Source organism: Helianthus annuus, chromosome 7 (assembly GCF_002127325.2).
Source record: "Helianthus annuus cultivar XRQ/B chromosome 7, HanXRQr2.0-SUNRISE, whole genome shotgun sequence".
Classification (NCBI taxonomy): domain Eukaryota; kingdom Viridiplantae; phylum Streptophyta; class Magnoliopsida; order Asterales; family Asteraceae; genus Helianthus; species Helianthus annuus.
In genome coordinates this window covers 82,083,186-82,108,505 of record NC_035439.2, presented here as the reverse complement: position 1 = coordinate 82,108,505, position 25,320 = coordinate 82,083,186, and the positions used below count along the sequence as shown (strand labels likewise).

The following is a 25,320-nucleotide window of genomic DNA, read 5'->3' as shown; positions in this document are numbered from 1 at the left end:
TTGCAATGCATTTTTCGGAGGAGGTATAACTACTCAAACTCTAGCAAGTATAGCCCAGAATGTGAATATGGAGAACGAGCTAGGAACCATGCAAAAACCACCTAAACTGCTCAACATTGAAGATTATTCGGGGTGGCAGGATAGATTTCACATGTGGGTTCAGGCGAATCACCTCGAATGCTGGCTGAAAGTTGAAATGAAATATGTAGTTCCTATGAATGATGCTGGTTGTAACACCCCATAAACGGGTTTGGTACGAAAGCTAATGAAGGTTTTTTTGTAGGATATGCTAGTCCGTTGAAGAGAGTTTTTGTTCCGAGTTTGGGGAAGATCATACAAGTTCAACATGTTGACAGTCAACAATTTACTGCTCCGAATCAACTTCCTGGAAACAGGTTGCTATTGATTACGAAAATCTTTGTGAGTCATTCCATTTACCGACAGAGCCGAATGAGGAGGAACTGGCATTCTTATACCAACAACATGAGTCTCTTTCACAAGAACAAGTGCCCAGACCGTTGGTGGTTTCCTCGCCTACCGTGGGTTCAAATGATCATGAGGCTGGTCCTAGTGGAACTGCACATGTACCCCCAGAAGAAACAGTTCCAATATTTGACCAATTTGACGACTCAGAATCGGAAACCGATCCAATTTATGACGAGGAACCAAATATTGCGACTTCAAATGCTAATGATCACACGGGTGACCCGAATATAACAAATTTGCAATCGGAAGTGAGCGTACCGAATACAGTCATGCCAAGAACGTTATCTTATCATCCTTCAGAGCAAATCATTGGTGACCTTCAAAGCGGAGTGAAAACCCGCGAACAAATAAAGAAAGGGCTTACATGTTTTTACGCCTCTGTAGCACATTTACAAGAAGAGTTCTCATTAAAATGTTTTATCTCGAAGGTAGAGTCGAAAACGTACAAAGAAGCTTTGACCGAAGAGAGTTGGGTAAATGCAATGCAAGAGGAGTTACAACAGTTTGAAAAGCTTGGAGTGTGGAGGTTGGTTGATCTCCCGGAAGATCAGAAGTTGATCAAGACCAAGTGGGTCTTCAAATGTAAGAGAGATGATAGAGGGGTTATAGTAAGGAACAAAGCACGGTTGGTAGTCCAAGGATTTAGTCAGCAAGAAGGGATTGACTTTACTGAAGTATATGCTCCCATTGCTCGACTTGAGGCAATCAAAATCTTCTTGGCATTCGCGTCATGGAAGGGATTCAAGGTCTATCAACTGGATGTCAAATCTGCATTCATCTACGGCAAGATTAAAGAAGAAGTGTATGTCGGTCAACCACCGGGTTTTACCGATCCTGTACACAAAGACAAGGTGTATCTACTCGACAAGGCGTTATACGGATTACACCAGGACCCGAGAGCCTGGTACGAGACGCTTTCCCAGCATCTGCTGATCAACGGGTTCACCAGAGGGACTGTCGATAATACGTTGTTCACTAAAGAGGTTGCATGACATCTACTTATCGTGCAGATATACGTGGATGATATAATTTGCGGATCAACGAACGATGAGTTGTGTAAGGAATTTGAGAAGGTCATGAAGAAGAAGTTTGAAATGAGTTCAATGGGGGAGATGAAGTTCTTTCTCGGGCTTCAAGTTGAGCAACTGCCCGATGGAATCTTTATACACCAGACCAAGTATGTGAATGATGTGTTGGACAAAGTCAATATGTCTGAATCATCTCCCATATCAACCCACTGGCTACAAATCATTGCATATGTCCGGATGAAAGTGGTGAGAAAGTGGATGAAACGCAATATCGGTCAATCATAGGATCGCTAACGTATCTGACAGCATCACGACCGAACATCATGTATCCAACCTGCCTCTGCGCCCGGTACCAGTCAAGTCCCAGAGCATCGCACATGATGATAGTGAAGAGGATCTTACGGTATCTCAAAGGTTGCCCAAGCACCGGCTTGTGGTATCCTCGATCCGGTGACTTCTTTCTAACTGGGTATTCTGACTCTGACTTCGGGTGTTGTAAGTTAAACGCTAAGTCCACAACTGCTGGTTGCCAGTTCTTCGGAACTCGGCTAATCACTTGGCAGTGTAAGAAATAAACCACAGTCGCTCTCTCGACTTGTGAGGCTGAATATGTTTCGGCTTCCAACGGTTTTTCTCAGATCCTCTGGATCCAACAGCAAATGAGGGACTATGGTCTGCAATTCTTAGACACACCAATTTTTGTGGACAACGAGGCAACCATTAATATCACTAAAAATCCGGTACAACACTAAAAAACAAAACATATTGAGATTCGACATCATTTTATTCGTGATTGCTACGAGAAAAAATTGATTCGAATTGATTATATTCACACTGATGATTAGAGAGCTGATTTTTACACTAAACCCTTTGATAAAACAAGATTTAATTATCTTTTAAAATTGAACGGGTTAAAGAATTTGTTTTCTGGGAGGGTGGTAGAGTGTGTGGCCGAGGAGGACGGCGATCAGAAGTGATCTGCGTCTAGTTGTCATGTTTTCTGTACAGTTTCTTTACTGCTTTTGATAAAACTAAAAACACAAAAATATGTTTTTGATTTTAGGGGGAGAAAGTTTATAGAAAATACAAAAACATGATAAAATTTCATACATACAAAAACATTGAAAAATAAAAAATGAGTTTTGTTGTGAAAAAGAGGAAATGATAGTACAGTGGACTATCACAACATGCTAAAGAAATGGAAAGTCAAAATGATTTTAAACAAGTCTCACTAATGATGTGTCAGTAGACTTCACACGACTAGTAGATTGAATTCGAGATATAAACCTAAATATCAATACTTGCTTATCTCATGGGGAACATCTCTAGGATATATGGGTAACCCCCGAAATCTTGTTTGGGAGATTGCCTGATTCTGAGATACTAGGTCTTTATACTGTTTGATATCTGGGGTATTATACCTGGTCTTCTGATATTGCGGAAGCAATAGCCTAGACCTAGTATAATACTTAATGCGCTTTATAAGCTCACCCTCTGCATAAAAATTGATAAAATATCGAAAGATACGAATCAATTGCAGTTGAAGAAAAGATTCCCTAAAGGGAACACACCTAAAGTCGAGCCTTCATCTCTTTGACTGAACGGAAGTTCATACCTGAGCTCTCAAGGTCTCGCACTAACCCAGATACAGATATCAGATTGGTATACTCACCTGTAAGACTGAATCTAGGGAATTTTGATACGGGAGTATATTCTGAGGTGGGACACACGAATAAGTTAGTTTCTTAAAACACTAATTCATATCTTGAATCAATTGAAACTTGTGTAGAAGTTTAAGTGGACAACAAATACTGACAATCAAAAGTGAATTTGCTTAAAATTTAAAGTTAAATCAAGATCAACGGTGTTAGTGATAAGTCTCAAAAACTGATATGATTCTTTTACACAAACTCACAAAAAGATGTCTGTAAATATGTTTGTACAGTTTCCTGTTTCTTAAATCCAAAAAGAGTTTCTGCTTGTTTAGCTAAAATGTTGAAAAATCCAAAAAGATTTGATACTTCATCTTATTTTCGACAATAGACATTGGGGATCTGATGATCAAAGTCCCACAGTGCTAAACATGCTGGATCATTTGGGTTGGATAAGAAAAATTTGAGATAAGTGTTGGAAATTGCTCAAAATGTATCAAAGTTCATTAATTTGAACTTAAATTTGTTACAAAATGTCAGTGAGATCAGAATTTGGTCAGCCAAGGTCATTGACTTGGACTTGGCAGGCTAATCAGTTGACCAGGGTCATTAAATTGGACTTGGTTAACTGAGTGTGTTGGTAAAAAGTTAAAAAGTTAAAAAGTTAAAAAAATTTTGAAAAAATGAGATTTTCACACGAGGTGCCACCTCGTGCGAGCTGGCCAAATCGTTTCATATAATGGCCAGACCACACGAACTCCTCAAAACGTTTCAAATATTCAACTCGCACGACCTGGTATCCTCTATATAAAGGGGAGACCAGATCGTGTGAACGTTTCTGTCTCATACTACTCCGCATCACAACACATTCTTAGAGCGATCTGAGCGATTTGTTTGATTTCTTTATGTTCAAGCTTTTAATCTTGTGAACTAATGTTCGGAATCATTGTATAAGTTGGTTCGCACAACTTATATCATGGGAAAGGCATCGAACGTGGTATATGAACCATCACACAATACTTGCTGTGTCTATGATGAAGAATTACCAAAGATGGTTGTGTTTAAAGAGATTTTGCCATTCATGAGGTGTTTACCAATTCAAAAAGCTTTAACGGATTAGCACAAAGTATTCAAATCTCATGTTGATCGATTTTGGAAAAAGGCTAGTTATGATGAAGTGAATGATGTTATTAATTCAATAGTTCAGATAGATAATGAAGATAAAGAGATCATAATCATAGAACAGCTTGTACGAGAAGTGTTAGAGTTTCCAGATGATGATAATTCGCCAACAGGGTTTCCGGAAAGGATGGTCAAAGGATGTATGCTTAGAATGGGTTATAACGGTCCGTTGAATAAAGCAAATTATCTGAAAGCATGTTTTATGAAGCCGTACAAATTCTTTATTCACTCAGTGATTCATGCGCTAAGTCACAGGAAAGGTGGATACGATGTTATGAAAGACTATCAAATGTGTATGGTGACGGCGTTGGTACTAAACAAGAAATACAACTTTTCAAGAATCATTTTTGACTACATGAAAGATAATACTACTTCTGGTAGTCGAAGTTGGGTGTATCCAAGATTTGTGCAGATGATGTTGGATCATGCGTATCCAAATCTGATGAAAGATGAACAAAATGATCTCATGCTGTTGCATCACATGGATAATGAAACGTTAATCCGAATATCCAAGTATACAAAGAATTGGCCTGAACCGAAGAAGACAGAGTTTTTCGGATTCATCAAAGATGAGAAGTATGAGGATCCAGATCCAGTAAATCATTTAAAGTGGAGGAATGATGCTGAAATGAAAGAAAAGAGTGCAATTGATGAATTAACCAAGTTAGAAGATTTCTGTGAAACTCAAAACGATTGGTATACAAAGGTAGAAAAAGAAAAGAAAAAAGGTGGAAAGAGAACTCCCACACCAAAAGCTCAAGCTGAAGAAGGATCATCTTCTCAACCACAGAAGAAACGTAAAAAGAAAGCGGTTGAAACAATGCTAGTTGATGAACCAGAAGTAGACGAGACAGAAGCTAATGTTGAAAAAGATCATGAACCGTTAACTCCTGAAACTGAGCAGTTATTGAAAGATATTGATGATACTTTAGAAGCTAAGAAAGCAGCTAGTAAGATAGTGGTTGATGATGAAGAAAAGAGTTCATCTGGTGCAGAAGGTGATACGGATGATGAAGTTGATCGATGGATCAAAGAAAACTATGATCCAAAAGATAGGGAGAAACAAAAGAAGAGAAAGAGGAGTTCGGATGATCATGATGAAACGTATGTTCCACCAGAAGATGTTCAGGTTGAAAAGACACCATCTTTAGGAGGTAGAAAGAAATCAACATCAAGAAAACGTGTCGAAACTCCAGCAGCGCGAAAGTTAAAATTCAAGCTGAAATTAAAATCTATCCAAGATCCACAAATTCAGTCTACACCAGAACCATAAACTAAACCACCATCACCACCACCACAACAACCATCACTAGAACATTTACAATCATTACAATCACCACCACAACATCATATTTCATCACCCATTCATGAACAACCACCAATAACATCACCTCACGTCCAACAAACACCACCTACCATACAACCACCAGTTCATACTACTCCTGGATTGTCTGGTTTTGAAAATTTTCCACCTATTCCAGAGAGTACAATTCTTGAAAAGCTTGATGATTTTTGCTTTATGAATGATGATCTTGTGAAGAAGTTGCAAAAGAAGGTGAATGAGGTGTTAAGTGAGAAAAAGAAGTTAGAAGAACGTGTCAAGTCTGTTGAATCTAAGAATTCATCTTTGTTGAAAAAGATTGAAGCTGATCAAGCCCACATAGACATTCTGAAAGTTTGAATAGCTGAATTAGAAGAAGAAAAGTCTCGAAGGGATGAGCAGAATGAATACTTCAAGTTGAAACATAAAGAGTTAGAAGCCAAGAATGCTGAAAAGGAACATGAAGAGTATATGTTAAAGAAGGTGTTGGAAGATTTGATTGGTAAACCGATTGAACAAAAGTTTGAAGAGATAGAACTTGCGGAAGTTAGAGCAAGACGTGAAACTGAAATGGAAGCTGGAATGAAAGATAAGGGTAAGGGTGTTCCAGTTGAAGATGATGTTCACATGTCTGAAAGAGAAATTGTTCTGACTGAACCAAAATCTCCATCAAAAGTTCCAGAATCGTCTATTCTAGATCCTTGTCCATTAACTTCAGTATCTGGTATGATCGAAGATGATGAAGAAGACGAGGATGATAATCTGAAAGATGATGCAGATGAAGTATATTCTGTTAATAGTGATAATGATGATGATGATGGAAATGATGATGTTGATCAAGGTAATTCTGGTATAAAAGTAACTGAGGCGTCACAAGAAGAAAATATTGATGAGTATCTTCAAGACAATGCAACTGAAGAACCAGAAAATGCAGGAGGAAAGGGGGAGCATGATGATGTTGAAAAAGTTGATGAGAATGTTGATCAGGGTACAGGTTTGATTCTACATCTTGAACATGATGTAGAGGAAGGTGGGATCTTGCATACTTACACTAGAGATGAGATCATTAAGATGATGCATGTTGAAGAAAGTGAGTTTAATTTCGATTTTGAAGAGGAATTGAACGAGTTTGATATCAATCATCAACCTGCATATCAGTACAAGTATGTTGAAGAGGCTGATAATTATGATAAAGTGGAAGTAGAAGACTGGAGCGATGATGATCAGTCTGAGAATGTTAATGTTAATACTTCTAGCTTTCCAACTCTTGCCGAGTTATTCAGTCAAGCAAATGAGGGTGAGTTAAGAAGAAAAGTGGCTGAAAGTGTTAAGAATAAAAGTTTTAAAGAAATGTCAAAAGAAGAACAACGTGAAGAACGAAAGAAGTGGTTCAGGAAGGATACAGAAAGAAAATTCAAAAGACCACTACAGTATTACAGAAGGGATAGAGATGTTTCTCTGGGTGATATCATAAGCTGGGGTTACTTGCCACAAGTCAACGCTTATGCTATTAGAAGAGAATTTGGTGTTCAATATTTCCAATATATTCAAGATATAATGTCTCTACATTGGTGGGATGTCACGGCCCCTGACCCGGTTTGACCCGTTTCTGGAGCTGTGGGACAGAAACCACGTGATATTTGTTTAATTGAGTTTTGCAGCGGAAAATTTTAAACATCAGGATCGTTGAAAAGCTAAATTTTTCCCGATTATTTTTATTTCACAATTCGGGATAAAACCCCGATAATTTACAATACATAAGTTTAGTGATAACTTCTTATTTTAAAACATCTTTATTCATTTTATACTGAGCCACTATTTTAAGCTTGAAATGCTTCCCAGCACTTTTCCTGATTTACAGCAGATCACCTGAAACATTTTTGAAAAAGATTTTTGTCAGCGGGGAAATACTGAGTGAATCATTCATTTTACTAAAAACGACACATTTGTTATAATTTACAGTATTAAGAGTTTTTACATATGTTTATTATCAACCAACATTTCAAGAATAGGTATTTGTCACAGACCAGCTCTGTGACTGTGGTCATATCACCATTGGCTGTCCCAATGAGTGACGTATGTCACAATTAGGCTCGCCCACCTAATGTGAAGGAAACAATGATAACAATACTGTGCACAATACCCCACATACCGGCTGTAATTTGGTGATTACATAAACTTAATCACTGTAATTATAACTTTTGGAAAATGATTTGGAGTATTGTAAAACAGTTGATAAAAAGAGAATGACTCACATTGCAGATTTAGTGTTGATAGAATTTAGATTTAATCCCTGTTAACCTAATTTCATAATAAAGCACACAAAACAGGATTAGTGATCAATACAACGATTATGATAATTCTCCAAGATCAATTGTGACAATGAATGTCCAAGTGCAATACTTCGGCTCATTTATCAAAATGACAAACGATAAAGTATAGTACTTCAACTCGTATATCGAATTATCGACAACGACAAAGTACAATGCTTCGGCTCATTATCGAATTATCGACAACGATAAAGCATAGCCCAATGTGGCGGCACTTAGATATTCTTTGGGTATATTGATCCTGGAAACTGAATCGTAATAGCGATCGACTAATTACCCTGTTTTGCGGCAGCACCTCGATAATAGTGTGTGTGTGTTGGATTGTTTTGCTTATAACTCGGTCTATGTAACTCCGATTTTCGTCGTTCAAATGCCAAAATTCAAGTCCCAACCCCTGCTATTTATACTGAAATTTTGACACCGTCGCGTAGCGCGAGGGGTACCCCCTTAGCCGTCGCGCTACGCGAGTGACCACCCTATTTTCATAGAGTAGCCCTTCGTGCATGTAGGCTTGCTGTGTCGATGGTTTTATAAATTTCGAATTTTATAATGAGTTATGAAGATAATCGTTATTAGGGTTTTGCCCCCCCTGAGTTTTAGGGGCCCTGCTCCTGATTCTGATTGTTCTGGAAATTCTAGGGTTAGTGCAGAATTACTTGGGTGTCTCAATTAGGGTTTTCTTAATAGCTAATTGCTATCCTAATTATTTAAATTTTAATGAGAGTTGTTACATGGGATGTTGAAGAGTTGTCCCAGGTCAGAACCTTATCATATCCTGTCAAAGTTCATGATATGCCTACGTGGGGCTTGATGAAATTTGAAGCCTTCAGAGATTTTCGACACTAGAAGCCACATTATCCTAAGAAAGTCAAGAGGAAGGATCCAGTTACAGGTATTGAGGAAACAATTCTGAAGATCAAGAAGCCCAGGGTTATAAAGAATATTCCATTGCCAAAGATGGAACAAAATTTTCACAAAGGGTTTGTATGCTGGGTTTATAGTTGCATGACGACCGAAGCAGTGATTGTGTATAAAGTTAGGAATGAGATCAGAAATATTCACCTGTACGATCCGATGTGGATAATGAATTGTTCTGCAAAAGATATTGAATGTCTGTTTGTGAACAAGATTGGATACAAGGCAGAAGATAGAGAACAAGCTCTGCAGTTTCAGAAGGTTGCTACAATATGTTTTCAAAAGGGTATAAATTCTGAAAATATGTGGTTAACAAGCTGGAGAAAGATTGAAAGAGAAGAGTCTTTGAAAGCAAAGAAACTGAAAGAAGAGCGTGAAGAGAAAGACAGGATTGCTAGACCTACATGTTTACAAAGGCTAGCTGAAGATGAGCAGAGAGCTGCTAAGGAAAATGAAAAGCTTAGGAAAGCGTTATTGAAAAAGCCGAAGCAAAGAGAAGAAGTTTTCAAGTCTTTGTGAAGGATGTTTTGAAGACAGGCTGACTAAAGACTGCGGCAATATCTAGGGGGAGTTTGTTGGTGCATAATATCTATCGCCTGCGTCATCAGTCAATGTGGTGTCAGTTATATGTAATAGGTTTAAATGTAAAGTTTATGTGTTATGAGCCCGTTCGCACGACCTGGAAGGTCAGGTCGCACGAAGTGGTTTTGCCCAACTCGTGCGGATTGGAGCTGTTAGTTCGTGCGATCTGGGAAGCCTATATATAGTCAAGTAGTGTTCTTCATTTGTAACTTTCTGGAGAATTTTGTACCGAAGTGCTGTCGGATTCTCTCTGTACCAAAACGTATTATATCAATGAAGAACATGTTTAAAGTGACTTTCTACTCTTCTACTCCTATTCTAACACTGATTGACGGTTTCTAGTCTGATTTCGCCTTTCTAGAAACTAGATCTGACTCTGATTGACTCGTTTTGGACGAATCCTCGATCCTACATTTCGTGAAAAATACAATGTTCATCTTCGTTATCCTTTGCTTTCTGCAATTAAGCAGGCACAGATGCTAAACGTAGTGTTATTACATCCGAGACGATTCAAGTGAATCCTATGAAGCAAGTGTCAGTCTATTCAATTGAGAGGAATCATTGCATTACATCCCTGTTGAAAAACAGAATCGATAAATTTAGGGAAAATGGGGTTGAAAGATGAAAACCCAACAGTGGAGGATCTCATTCTATAGCTTCGATAAATTCAGGGGTATTCTCAAATAATGTTTCCTAGATTTTTGAAGACTGACAAATGTCCAAAGTGCTACTTCTTTGTTCGCGTGACGGAAAGCTACCGCGTGACAGGAAGCTACCTTGCAAAAAATTAAATCGACACCTTCAATACGCATCGTATAGCCCTGTACGATGCATATTACTTTTTGGTAAGGGGACAATGACAGCCTTTGGCAGACATAGAAGTTTGAACCCACCTCAATGCGCATCGTATAGGCCTATACGATGCGTATTGATGGTGTCGATTTAATCCCCCAAGATTTGTCAATAATACGACCCATTATAAATTCCTTCATTCACTCTCATCGGATACATTTGTATATAATAACAAAGATTAAAATAAAATAAAAATAGAAGTATTTTTGTATTCTTACTTAAAAACATTTTGATCTCAATCTTCTTTTGTAAATATGTATGTATTTAATATAAAATAAAATGGTATCATTTTCCCATAAACAATTACACAAAGGTAAATAACAAAAGAGTACACATTCTTCTGTCTCATCGGTTTCCTTTTATACAACAGTCCGTCTTCAATCTCCCAAGAACCAGACCACTTCCCCCAATTCACCCGTCATCCCTGACATCAACTCAACCAAATAAATTTACTTCAAATCTTGCAAACCCTCCATCGGATCTTCATGGGGTTTTCATCTTCTTTCTGATTTTACAATTTTCTTGAATAATATAACCCACCTTTACCTATCATCACCACCACCATCTAGATCGGATAATAGAGTGAGTTGGGTAAACGAGTGTTCTTGATTTTGTCTAGGGTTTCTAGTTTAAACCACTGATCTATATACCCAATTTTGGTAAAGAAAAATGATGTCCTTTTGTTTCTTTTCTCTTTTGGAAGCTACAAAATTAAATGTTTCTATTCATGGAAAACCCTTGATTTAAACACTGGTTTATTCTATGTTTTCTTGAGAAAATTATTATTTTTGAAAGAAAATTTGCCAAAAATAGTGTGTGTGGAACTGGAAAGGATGATGGTTAGGGAAAAAGTACCGATTAAAAAGATTGATAATGCTACAGCAAGAAGGGTGACTTTCTCCAAGAGGAGAAGAGGGTTGTTTAAGAAAGCTGAAGAGCTTTCTGTACTTTGTGATGCTGATGTTGCTGTTATTCTCTTCTCCTCCAATGACAAGCTGTTTCATTACTCCAGTTCAAGGTATGATCTAGGGTTATGTGTGTGTTTTTATGTGTGTCAGTGTGTGTTCTTATCCATAGATAAATGTGTGATGCTTCATAATCGGTTGTGTACTTGCTTTTTTTTTGTAATTTGTGTTGTAGGGTTTGTAATGGACTTTGTTTAATCAGGGTTAAGGATTTAGTTGTCTGTTAGTGTGTGTTTAATTGGATTAAATTAATCTTTTGCTTATGATCTGATTGTCTTGAATCTATTTTTCACTTATAATATGTGATTGAGATTATCTTGCTTTGTACTTCCTTATTATTTGTTTGGATAGTACTTATGGTATAGTTGTTTATAAGGGTGAAGGGGGTGCACACCTAATAGGTGAGTGCCCTCTCTTACGCCAAACCAATCCCCGTGTGCCACGTCAACTCCCCTCTTAAACTCCCCTAACACCCCCATTTGATGGCGCCACTCCCCTATTAGGTGAATTGGTTTTTTTTTTAAAAAAAAAAAAAGAAAGAAAGAAAGAAAAGCTGTGATTGGCTGGAAATATGGGGCCCACCACCTTTCTCCCTCACCGCTCTCGTTGAACCACCACCGTTCTCCCTCACCGATTCGGGACCCCGCGTTGATGGCGGCGGTGTTCCCGATCGGGGAAATGGCTCACCGATGGCACTCCCCGAGAACGCCCCGTTCACCCTAAGCACTCATTTTCATCATATGCTTCTTGGAAAATGTTCCTGAAAAAAGAAAATTGTTGTTCAAAGGGTTTCTTATTCTTTTTGGGGGTGGGGGGATTCTTTGTATCATGTATGTGGTATTTTCTGTATGTTATCTAAAAGAGACGGACCTTGTGACTCAAACCCAGCAACCCATGATCCACTGCTCACAAAAAGATGGAATTCATATTCGATGCTTGATAAGATTACGGTAGCTTAGAGAAGAAACAGCATCATCAGATATCATTGTGCTTAACTGGTTATGGTATAGTTGTTTGGCTATTCTTATGTATGAGCACTCTTTACTTTAGATGTTAAATGGAAAATATTCTTCTGGCATTCTAATTCAGACGCAAAAGCCTGAAAAAGGATAAGAAATGGTATTTAAATGGGGATATTTTGTATGTGGTATTTTCTTTTTGTTATGCAAAATAGACCGGCCCTTGTGATTCAAAACCGTGATCTTCCAGTCGCTAGATGACGGAATTTAAATTACACGTCTAATAGATTTAAGTTGGCTTAAAGGAAATAACAATATTTTTCTTAGCGGTTTGCAAAGCTGGCTGTTCTTTTACTGAAACCCATGATCAATGATGAATGGAAATGAATTTGTTGTTCCAACAGGGTTATGTTAGCTTAGGCAAGAAGTATAAGAAACAAACTACATCACATGGTCACATACTATTTAAACCTTATTTTTCTTGAATCAACTTATAGGAAGTTTTTGAAGCATATTATATTTGTTATTGACATACGTGTAACCAACAAGTTATATCTAGGATGGAAATTTGTAGGTAATTGGTATTCTGTTTGAGAGTTCATGGATATTGCAGAATTCTTTATATGATGTATATGTTGAATTATAAGTCTTAGATTGTTTAGATCCCTAATGAAATCTGGTAATGGGATGGAAATTTGTAAGTAATGGGATCCCTAACTTGATCCTAAAGTGAAACACAAGCACAAAGTTTCTTAAAATATTACTCTAAAAGGCCAAGGTCAACCCCACAAACATGCTATTCCCTATTTCATTAAATTGTAATTTTGACTTGATACATAGTTTAAGAAAATGTGTGGGATCTGTCAAATATCTTAACTATCCTTAGATTAAGGAGGACTACCTAGAGAGGAATCTTGTGGATTCAAAGGATGGTGTAAGTACTTTTAATCCGAAACGTTTAAGAAAAACTATTAACTCAGTTTTGATGCGACATTCCCGAAATGAAAAAGAGTAGAAAAAAAATTTGTCGGCATCATGGGAAGAGGGCATATGAAGCTAAAGATTATTGCAACTTAGCCTTAAACAACCCAAAAAAAAAACTAGAATTCGTTTTTTATAATTACAACTCCAATAAGGATGGCAATCAAACTCGAATCCTACAGGCAAACCGAAAACATTCGGGATGGATAATGGGGCGGGTATTTGGGTTTTGGATTAGTTTTATAATAATTGCTACCTGACCCAATTACCAGAAAATACTCACCTTTTTACACTACAAGAAAGAAGAGCAATGGCCGCGACACTTGACGCCGCTAAAAACCACGAGAATCGCCGCTAAAGGTTTTAGCGGCGACGTGTCGTTGATAAAGAGGACACCGCTAGTTCTTGGCCGCTATTGATCAAAATGCCGCCACTAATACACGCGTCGCCGCTAATGCTCTTGCCGGAAATTTTGTAGGAAAGATTGTCGGAGATTACACAACACAATTCCAGATTACATAACTTGCCGAACTAATAAATTGTTTATCAGAAACTTAAACCAAGGATTCTCGTATCCGCTAATTACTTGTCAGAACTAACACATTTCAAGATTACATAACTTTTCATTCAAATCTCATATCAAAAAATGATTCTATGTAAAATTACACTATACATTTTCTAAATAATAAACAAAACTGGCCGGAGCTTGAGCTTTTCGACGTTATGGTGGTGCTTGACGGAGCTTGTCGGCGGTACGGTATGGTGGTGGTTGACGGATCTTGTCGCTGGCATGGTTTTAAAAAACGTTTGAGGCGTGCGCCTCAAGGCGAAACCGCCAAAAAACGAGTCTGAGGTGCGCCTCATGGTGTTTTTAATGTATATGCGCCTCAGAGGGGCTGAGGCGCTAAGAAAGTTGCGCCTTAGGTGCGCCTCAGGGGGTTTTGATAGTTGTTTTTGATGTTTTTGACTTTTTGTGTCAGTTTCAAGCATTTCATGTCTTTTTTAAGTGTGTTTTTATGAATCTGATGATGAAATTAGTTAATATTATTATTTTTGTAAATATATATAATTTTTATATTTATTTATTAATACCGCCTCGGCCTTACGCCTCGTTTCGCCTCGAGGATTACGCCTCGTGAGGCGAAGGGAAAACGCCTCGAAACTCGTTTCCGTTCTTTTAAACTTTGGTCGCTGGTACGGTATGGAGCTTGAGCTTGTCCTCTTTGACGGATGGTGGTTGTCAACGGTGGTGGCCGTAGAAGAAGCTCCGGTGATGAAGAAGAAGATGGGCATCGTACAGTTGTGTTTCTTTGAGGATAAATGGGTGGATTTTGTTATAACGTGTGTTTTTTTGAAGGCTAGAACTTCAGCCTTTGGATCATGTTTTCATCAAGGGCCACAAGCATCTGTTTCATACATCGCACGGATCAACCTTTTACCGGCGACACCAATAGTGGAGACGTATTGCACGGCGTCTCCGCTTTTGGTGTCGCCGGTATTACCCCGCTTTCTTGTAGTGTTACCCAAACCATGCCCATAAAATATTTCTATTTTTATTTTAGTTAATTTGTTCTTGGGTAATAGAGTAATCTACTACTAATCCACTAACTTTTTAGTTTTTATATATTTATAACATCTTTGGGTAATTATATAAAATATACATAGTAAGAAATGTACTTAAGAATCCGAAAGGGTGATTTTTAACAAACTAACGGGTTTACTCAATACTCGTGGGTAACGAATAATCGGGTACCTAATGGGTATGGGACATAGTTTTAATATCGGATATGGGACTGGGATAACCAACACCTATCACAAACTCGGACCCCATTGTCATCTCTAAACTCCAGTAATTAAGAAAAACAAGTGCAATATACTAGACCTAAACATGCCTAACAAAACATCAGTGGGTGCATTAACCAACTCACTCAGTAAATCCCACCAATAGCGAAGCTCAGACCCTACCTTAGCTTTGCTATTGGTGGGATTTGCTGAGTATGATGATAATGACTCTTTGATATAGAAAATAAATCACTGGCAACTGCATCCAGATTCGGAAACACCTTCTAGGTAACAAACACATTAAGTATTCACCTAAAGTCCTCCATTTATGAGCATGTAATAAACTGATCTAATTATTTAATTGGGAAGACATACATGATCACGTGACTTTGTTGTATAAACATCGCGTGCACATATCAAATATTTTAAATACACGATTTTTCTCTTGCAGTATGGAAGAAGTACTTGAAAGGCGTAGCCTTCACTCAAAAAATCTTGAGAAGTTAAACCAACCTTCTCTTGAGTTACAGGTGAGCATAGATGTTTTTTTTTTGTTTCTTGCTCTTTCGGTATTTCACAATTGTTTTCTTTGTTTCTTATTAAGGCTTGGAACAACCTTTATGATTGTGACAGTGGTTTAGTCAAGTCGAACTATAAAAATGACCCTTTGCAAACTATAATTAAAAGATTACAATAAAAAATCCTCTCTTCACCTTAATCTGCTTTATTTTATTTCATAATCTCATGTAATATGATGATCAAGTCCAATATCTGTAGTTGCAAATATGGTCCTGAATTTGGGAGTCTATAAGGGATGTCAATTCCTATTTTAGTTCCAATGCAACCTACGTATAAAGATTTCATCTTGTCATTCAGCTGGTTGAAGACACCAACTATGCCAACTTAAGCAAAGAAGTTGCAGAAAGAACCCTTCACTTAAGGTACATACCAATACACATATACATGCAGACACAAACACATACATGCACACATTAGCATAGAGTAAATGCACATCTTTATATTCATGTAAATAATTTGAAATAACTGATTATATATGTGTGTGTGTGTGTATTTATGTATATGCACGTATGTTTGATCACGAGTGTGATTCTTTATGAAAAGCAGACGGTTGAGAGGGGAGGAGCTGCAGGGTTTAAGTATTGAAGAGTTGCACCAGCTCGAAAAGTCACTTGAAGCTGGATTAAGCCGGGTTGTTGCCAAAAAGGTGTAGTTGCTTTGTTTTAGTTTATAGTTACTAGTTTCCATTCTGTCATGTGAAACTTGCAAAGTTTCTGGTTTTCCAAATTTTTCATGCAAAATTTATCTATTTGTTTATTATATTATGGAAGGGTACTCTACACCGCGTAAATACGTTCTATTTTCTATCGAACTGCTTCAATCTCATCTGAAGCACGCTTCTCTATTTGTAAAGACATAAAGTTCTGAACAGTTTTCATAAAAAATAAAATAAAAAAAGGTATGTAAATTAGATTGATTGAAAAATGCCAAAAAGTGACCCTTGCAACTGAGTCTTTACACATGTGCTTATTTATAGTTCTACTGTTTCAGGGTGAAGTGATTATGAACGAGATTAATCATCTTCAAGAGAAGGTCTGTACTCGAGCTTAATGATTTCTTTTTTTATACTTTGTTTATAAGATATGCAAATAGTGAACTGTGTTAGAAACCTAGAAATTTGTGGCACCAAAAGAGCATTACCACTGCCTTTTAGTGTTGCAGAAGATCATTTTGTAGCTATTTAACAACTTGCTTTAAGTCATGCAGGAAGTGAACCTCATGGGGGAGAATGACAAACTAAGACAAGAAGTACGACTCATGCGCTCTAAAGTCTAAGCTAGTTTTCTTTCGGTTTTCATCTCTACTTGTATTAAGATGTTCACCCCAACATACTTATCTTTGCCTCCCATTCCTCCTTTACAAAAAGGGTGATTTAGCATTATTAACCATATAAACCTTTGTACGAGTTCTTCGAGACGTGTTACCAACCCTTATGTTTTAATGATGAAAAAAGGACACAAAAAAGCACACAAAAATGGGTTGTTAATGAGAAAAGTTGTTGGCTTTGTTTGATTATTTTTGCTAACTTGTATTTGAATGGTGAATGAAGCTTTTGAAGATATCTAATGCTCGGAAGCAAATTATTTGTGATTCTGGTGATGATCGGGAGTCCTCGGTATCTACCGATATCTGCAACTCTGCTGGCACTCCACAAGATTATGAAAGCTCCGGTACATCCCTTAAGTTGGGGTGAGCAAAATTCCTGGTATTTAATTATTTTTCTACAAATATATATTAATTTAAAACACGTCCTTTTATCTAATAAAAATTTGGCTCCAACGAAAGAATCTGCTTATGATATATTCATATATCAAGATAAGGCCAATCATTTTTTAGGAATTATAAAGTAGTTCTGTCAAAAGTTTAGTTGACAAAATTTTATATAGGAACTTCTTTTCTTCATCTGTGTTGCATGTTAAAGCAATAGTCTTTAGTTTGTAATTTGTAATTAAACTGTAAATTCAGGAACTGGAACCTTATTCTTTCTTTTGTTTTGTAAAACCAAACTGGATGAAATGTCATGTCATTGTATGTTTATTGTTTACATGTTTTTTCAACTACATGTTTAATCGAAAAGGTTTATAAACTACATTAATAACATCATCTCTGGTCATGGTGCAGGTTACCAAACTCAAGGTGGTGAAAGCTTTATAGGATATCTATAACTATCATGTATGTAAATGTAAGCCAAGAGTGTTAAAACAGTAATTCATTCCTTGGAGTTTGGACCCCCTATGACATTTGAGTTATGCTTGTTGGATGTACAAACTATGTTCCATTACTGACTGCTGCAAAATAAAATAAAAAAACGGTTGCAAGTTAGTAACTGTTATTTTATGAATTTGGCTCGCTAATGTGACATTTTTCGGATGAAGCCCAAACTTAGAGATGGAATAGTTGGTGGACTATTGAGTTTTGTTAACACATGTCTAGTTTTATGGTTCTATAGATGATTCAAGCATGAATACACATGCTCCTTCAACCATGTCAAGGCATAACTTGCACATTCGTCACTTATTTTCTTACCATCTATTTGTGTGACCTCATTTCTATACCATCACTACATATGGTTTACCTCTTGCTTCACCGTGTAAAGTTTAACTCACTGAGCTTCATATTATTATGTTATTCATGTGAGACCCAAATATCTTCCATAGCAGTTTGGGTGTTACACTCCTATACTCGATACTTACTCGCTATAGGTACACTACAAGAACAGGGCACCTTTAGCGGCGACACCTTTAGCGGCGACAGGTCAAATGTCGCCGCTATTGGTCGATCCGCGTCACAGGATCTCAAACACAACCCCATCCGTTGATCAAAAGCATGATCTGACGGTTGGGGATTAATATATCATTACCGGCGACACGGGTAGGGTAATAGCGGCGACAGCTGGTCTCCGCTAAAAGTAAATGTCAGAACTTTAATCCCTAGCCACACAAATCTTATCCCTGGTCAACCTCTGGTCAACCTCATTAAAGTCTTTACCGGCGACAAGCATCAATACCGACGACAACCTGTCGCCGCTAATGGTTGAACGACCCAAACCCCTATACAGCGCCAACTTCTCCCTCCTCTTTCACTTTTCCCCCAAAAAAACTTCCGAACACCGCTGCTAACTCGCGAAAATCGTCCAAATCGGTTAGTTTCACTTTGTTTTTGTTAGATTTCTTCTCTACATTTGTTATATACATGTTATAGGCTTTAATTTTTGCTCATTTTTGTGTATTTTCGTGTTTGTGGAAGAAATATCCGGTCACCACCATCTCAAATATCCGGTCACCACCATCTCAAATCCGGTCACCACCATCGGTTAGTTTCACTTTGTTTTTGCTCTTCTTTTTTTTTAAAGTTTAGAAATTTTATAATTTAGTTTAGGTATGTAAATGTATAATTTTTGGTTTAGTTGTATGTAAGTATCTTGAATACGTTTTTTTTTTTTTTTTTTTTTTTTTTTTTTTTTTTTTTTTTTTAGTTTAGAAGTAATGAAAATCTATTGATTTGTGTATGTATGTAGGTGTATCTATTGATTTTTTTTAAGTTTAGAAGTAATGAAAATATATTGATTTGGTTTAGGTATGTAAATGTATAATTTTTTTTAATTTTTTTTTTAAATTTAGGTGTATGTAAGCATCTCGAATACGGTTAGTCTATGAAGTAATGTATGTATGTATGTATGTATGTATGTATGTATGTATGTATGTATGTATGTATGTATGTATGTATGTATGTATGTATGTATGTATGTATGTATGTATGTAGGTGTATGTTAGTATGCCAAATGTATAATGTAGGTGTATTTGATAAAAATGTGTATATGAAAATCTATTGATTTGTGTATTTTGGTGTATGTAAGCATGTATGTGTGTATGTAAGTTTATGAATGTATGTATGTAGGTGTATGTTAGTATGTAGGTGAAAAATGTGTATGTTAGTATGTATGTTTGTATAAAGTATGCAAATGTGTATGTAAGGATGAATGTTTGTATGTCAAATGTATAATGCAAAATGCGCAACGCAAAACTCTGGGGTGGAAGTGGTTGGAGAGAACGGTGTGAAATTTTATGGCCAATTAGAAGAAATTATTGAGTTGCGTTATACAAATGATTATTCCACTGTCTTATTTCGGTGCAAGTGGTTTGATACTCAAAGGGGTGTAAACCATGCCAATATCACCAGTATAAGCACTGAACATGAATGGGACAAAGACGATCAACTCATATTTGCTTCGCAAGCCAAACAAGTGTTCTTCATCCAAGAAACGTCTCGAAACCAAAAAAATAAACATAGGTGGGTAGTCGAAAATGTTAATCATCGAAGAATTTGGGATCAGCCATTAAGTGATGACCGCGTCAATAAGGTTCAAAATGTTGGCAAACGCTTAGAAGATAGTGACGTTGTTGACAACAACTCTTCATCTGACTGTCCACTTGTCATTGACTTGACCCAATACTTTCAAATTGGATCTTCTCATGTTATTGCGGGTGAGCCTTCAATTGAAGTTGATCCCCCAACGGCCACCGTCGATGAAGTGTTTGAAGTCGAGACTGATTCTGATGAGGTCGAGGCTGCTTATGATGAGGATGATCCCGATTATGTGGAGTCTGACTAAAAGAAAAGTTATTGTAATTTTTATTGATTTGTAATTGATTAACACTTGTTTGAAATATTTATTTGAATTTGAGTTACACTTGTTGTACTTTCCCTTAATTTGTATTAGATACACATGCTGTAACATTTGTAACTTTATAGGGAGTATGTTTTCGATATTGTTGATATTCACGTATCTGATGGCTGATGTGGCCCCCTGGGGACATGGGGGTGACGGCGCTGGTGATCCGCCGATTCCTCCTGGTGGATTTCGTGGCACACATGAGACAGACGGTAAGTCTTTTACTAAATTATTTTGTAGTCCTTATATTTTATATATTATAAATGTTGTTACTAATTATTTTTGTTTTAATTGCAGCGGTTCCCCCGAAGAGGGTTAGGGGGAAAGCAAAAAACGAGAAACTAAGGCGTCTGGTAAAAGCGGGGGGGCCTGTATCGCTTACGTTTGACAGGCAGGTGACGTATACCCCTGTTGGTAAAACAAGGGATATGTTTTCACGGGAGGCCGGCCTGTATATGTGGCGGTCCATCCCCCTCAATAAAATTGGATGGGATAATGTTGAACAACATTACAAGGATGCCCTCATGAACCACTTACGGGTAAATAACTTATATGCATAAAATTTTATCAAATATTTAAGCACATGCAAATCTAATTTATATATGATATTTTAACTTTTTTATTTAATTTGTAGGAAAATTTCAATTTTGATGAAGTGGAACGTGATATAGAGGCCAAAAACTTGACGGGTGGCATTAGGGCTGTGCTTATGAAGCGGTACTCTGACCGCAAGTACGAGGCTAAAAAATTATTTAAGAGCAAGGGAGGTTACAATGATCTTGAGAGTGCAAGGGCATTCCATCCCAAGGATATGCCCTATGATAACTGGTTGAGAACCATTGAAGGTTTCCGGGAAGCTAAATATATTAAAAGAAGCGAGGCCAACACACTAGTACGCGAGAAACAACAATTCCCATACCGTGGGGGGACATCTTCGTACGGTAGCACCGCCTATAAAAATGTAATGTTTTATGTATGTGTGCGTGTGTGTAAGCTTTTGTTTATTTAATGTCTAATCTAAGTTTAATGTTAAACAGGATATGGATTGGGTACCTACGTATGCTAAAACCCACACGGACAATCAAGGGAATTGGGTTGATCCGGTTGCTGAACAAAATTACGTAAGTATTTCTTTTAAGTATTATTTTCTATAACAAATATATATATATATATACACACACATATATTTAATCATCTTCGTAAAATACAGCGAAACATACAACAGGCCACAAGTCAATGGAGCGGTGAGGGTCCGCCAATTGCCCCGTATCAGGAAGCGTTGGGTGAGCGGCGAGGATGGTACCGCGGGATGGGGCCTAAACCTTCTTCCAACCCGTCCTCGCACTCGTCATCTAACATGTCGTCTTCGCAAGCTCGGACGCAAGAACCCTTTTCCGAGGTAAACTGCGCAATTTAAAAAATGACAAACGAACGCATGTTTCCTTGTTAAATATATGTTGGTAGCGTTAATTAATATGCTAATATACGTTTTGCTATCTATTATTGTAGGATTTTGTTAACAGCTTGTTCCATACCCCGTCATTTTTGAACCAACTTAACAACTATCTTGCTTCACAAGGAAAAGGAAAAGGAAAGTCAAAAGACTACGATTCTGACAACTTATTCGATAATGAATCCGACGATGAACCCAACGATAACGATGACGATGAGTGACTTGTTTTTAATGTATGCTTTGGATTTAATTAAACGTTGTAGGATATAATGTACGACTTAAACGTAGTTTTTAATTATATTACCTTTAGTATATGTTGATTATGTTCATTGCATATGCTTGCGTTGTTTGAAAATAGGCAGGTTTTGTTTTTTCGGCCGTAAAACTGGCTGGGCAGCTGTATATACAGCTGCTGTATTAAAAAAACAATAGACTTTTAGCGGCGACACGTGTCGCCGCTATTGCTCTTCACCCTTTACCGACGAAAGTCAACACCGGCGACACAGTTAGCGACGACAGCTGTCGTCGCTAAAAGTGCAGCATCAATACCGGCGACAGTCAGTCAATAGCGTCCGAGCAATACCAGCGATGCTTTACCGGCGACATGTCGCCGCTAATAGTCAATAGCGGCGACAAAAGCGATCAATACCGGCGACACCCGTCGCCGCTAAAGGTGCCCTGTTCTTGTAGTGGTATCTTCTTATTTCGTAACTCGTTCTAGAAATGACTTCTCAAACTTATGATTTACTTATACAATTTAGTAAGGCATCATCTTACTTTCACGTCTAGTAGACTTAAGTCTTTACATATAACGGGACATACGAGTCTTATCGTACACAGGAACAAACATCATCATCATCTGGTGATAGGCATGCCCTCAAGCTTTTAGAGTCGCTCTTCCAATCAACATTACATAAACAACTAAAGCGATTAGATGAATTTCTGCGTCCAATATACATAAATACTCTTGCTACCACATCACATCATTTTACACATCCTTTCTTTCAACTTATTTCTCCTATAACCTTATTTCTCAAGGACTCGTGTACCTCCTCTTATTAATATGGTTTTAAGTCTATGTTAGCTATATTAAATACTAATCCTCTTAACAACAATGATTGTACCAACTTGTTACAACACGACTTTTTACATCCAGGTCATCAAAATTTCTTATTAATTGTCTAAAAATGTTTCACAAGGATAAGATACACTCTTTAGTTTAGAGAACATTCAAATGATAGTTACTCTTACTTCCTCTTGCTTTAGAACAAAATATCTGAAAATTTGGTTTAACCTACTCCTTACAAATTTTTTTTTTTTTTTGGTTCTTGGAGGCTTTTAACTCGTCTTTGTCTTCCACATGGGTATCTTCTTTAATCCTCTATGTACCATTGGACACACATCTCATTCACAACTAAACTATAAAGTGTTAAATTAAAATCTCATTATGAATAGTGACACTAGGGACTAGAATCAAATACAAAGTGAATAATAAATAAGAAAGATTTTATTGATCTTAGATTTGAATGAGTGAGATTAATTTTAAGGAAAAGAAAAATTGTGGAATGGCATAAAAGGAATCCTATACTTATTGCATTTTTAGTAGGGTTTCTATACATCGTGTTATTATCAGAACTTCTAACACAATGTTAATTTGGGTTCTGTCCATTGCGTTTTTATCAGAACCTATGACACAATGTATGACACAATGAAAATAGTGTTATATTTGGGTTTTCTATACATAGTGTTATTTGTTCTGATTATTGTGTTTTTCAACCTGATGAGTTTCCTATACGTTGTGTTATAATCTCTGGTCATTGTGTTTAGTCTGCTATCCATTGTGTTTTAATATGTTTATTATGTTTTTGTTTTGTTGGCCATAATATTTTAATTTGTTGTTCATTGTAGTTTTAGTTTGTTGTCCATTGTGTTTTAGTTTGTTATTCATTATGTTTTTAGTCTATTGTCCATTGTGTTTAATCTATTATGTATTGTGTCTTTTATCTGAAGTCATCATTTGTGTTTTACTCTACTTTTTATTGCATTTTTAGTTTGATACTCATTGTGTTTTACGTTATTTCCATTGTGTTTTAATTTGTTATCCTTTGTATCTTTTATCTGTAGTCATCGATTGTGTTTTTAGCTTGATACTCATTATGTTCTACATTATGTCCGTTGTGTAATACGTAACTGGGTATTCAACTTTTTTTTGTGAAAAGTATAACAATAGTGTACTCGTATTAAGGATAAAAAGACGCTCAATTTAGTGGTATATTAAAAACAACAAATGAAGCATAAAAAAATAGGGGGGGGGGTAAATAGCATGTGACTTACATGTGCATGTTTATAGGTATGTGACTTGCATGTGCATATTCTTTTTTATCTTTTGGACAAAATTATACTTTCCACTTGATCTCTCCTTGGACATATGTCACTCTATGGTGCTTCTTACCCTTCCTATTTTTAACCCCTTTGTACTATAACACAACCCGTAACACTAGACCTTAAACTTACAAGTTGGTGTGTCTGAAAGACAACATGTTATTATAGTGTTAAAATCCATATTTTGATAGTTTTTTTGTTGTAAATATTGCTTGGAATGTATTAAATGTTTGTTTCTAAGTATTTTGTAGGTTCCTAGGTAAAATGAAGGATGTCCGGGTCAGAACTAGAGATTACTAAAGTTGCGTGGAAGGCAGACCCAATCTGCCTGTTTGCTGGTCGTAAGCAAATGAGGGGAATATAAGTTGTAGGCTCCAAGTTAATGCATCGACCTACAGATTGGAAACCCTAGAGCGATTAGGTGACACGTTGCTTGTTTACGGGTCATAACCCCGGGTCCGGTTTACGGGTTGAAACCCTCAGAAGTGACGAAATCATAAGAGAAGAGCAAAAAGGGGTCAAGGATTCAAGATCGGATCATTTGGGATAAGATTCATGGAAGAATATCGTACAAGAAGTCAAGAGATTGATCTTTATTGAGTTAAAACCCTTCGTATTATCATTTCATTGATATCTATCATGTATTCAATGAATTCATTAGCTTTGTTTGTTACTATGAGTAACTAACCGCGTTATAGCCGGTTAGGGTAGGATGATTCTTATTACTTTGCATTGAATTGGTTGATTTGTAATGAAAGTGTGTTTTTAGCTAAGTAGTTAATGTGGTAAAATATTAGATATCGGTCATTTGAAATACCGGTTATCGCGGTGGGATATCGGTAATTTTAATATTATGCTAAATTTATATATATAGCAATTTAACACTAACAATTTAATACGCTCTCCTACCATTAACAAATTAACCTTTTGCAACGTGCAAAATACTAACAATTATAGCAATTGGAACCGACTAAGACTTAAAACACTAATAGCAGCAAAATAAAAAAGACAAGTTGTAGAAATAAGAAGAAAGGTACTGATATGGGGAAAATCAGTGATATATCGGTCAAATAACGGTACAGATATTTTGACCGATATCTCGGCAGGGAACCGATAATCAATATATCATTGATATATCAGTGATATATTGGGATATTAACTGCATATGTTTTTAGTAAGGTTTGCTTATGAACTTGTGA

The 25,320-nt window shown here is 36.8% G+C and overlaps 3 protein-coding genes across 4 annotated transcripts; all 3 read left to right on the top strand.

Moving 5' to 3' along the window:
• The first annotated feature begins 6,140 nt into the window (after positions 1 to 6,140).
• Positions 6,141 to 7,271, top strand: LOC110914620 (protein PFC0760c-like). Its single transcript, XM_022159407.1, has one exon. The coding sequence runs from the start codon at positions 6,141 to 6,143 to the stop codon at positions 7,269 to 7,271; it is 1,131 nt and encodes a 376-aa protein (XP_022015099.1).
• A 3,378-nt stretch (positions 7,272 to 10,649) lies between these two features.
• On the top strand, positions 10,650 to 17,955 carry LOC110912960 (MADS-box protein JOINTLESS). 2 transcript variants are annotated; one of them, XM_022157800.2, is made up of 8 exons: positions 10,650 to 11,366; positions 15,487 to 15,565; positions 15,912 to 15,976; positions 16,161 to 16,260; positions 16,605 to 16,646; positions 16,821 to 16,862; positions 17,164 to 17,303; positions 17,736 to 17,955. In XM_022157800.2, exons 1-8 carry the CDS (start codon positions 11,182 to 11,184, stop codon positions 17,755 to 17,757), a joined length of 675 nt encoding a protein of 224 aa, XP_022013492.1. In that variant the 5' UTR covers positions 10,650 to 11,181; the 3' UTR covers positions 17,758 to 17,955. The 2 variants fall into 2 exon arrangements, with proteins under 2 accessions (XP_022013492.1, XP_022013493.1); XM_022157801.2 differs by having other exon boundaries at positions 17,164 to 17,319.
• Positions 17,956 to 18,429: 474 nt separating this feature from the next.
• LOC110912959 lies at positions 18,430 to 22,062 on the top strand. Its single transcript, XM_022157799.2, has 8 exons — positions 18,430 to 18,755; positions 18,861 to 18,926; positions 20,367 to 20,498; positions 20,584 to 20,825; positions 20,921 to 21,247; positions 21,324 to 21,407; positions 21,497 to 21,685; positions 21,796 to 22,062. Exons 3-8 carry the CDS (start codon positions 20,372 to 20,374, stop codon positions 21,958 to 21,960), a joined length of 1,134 nt encoding a protein of 377 aa, XP_022013491.1. The 5' UTR covers positions 18,430 to 18,755; positions 18,861 to 18,926; positions 20,367 to 20,371; the 3' UTR covers positions 21,961 to 22,062.
• The last annotated feature ends 3,258 nt before the right edge of the window (positions 22,063 to 25,320 follow it).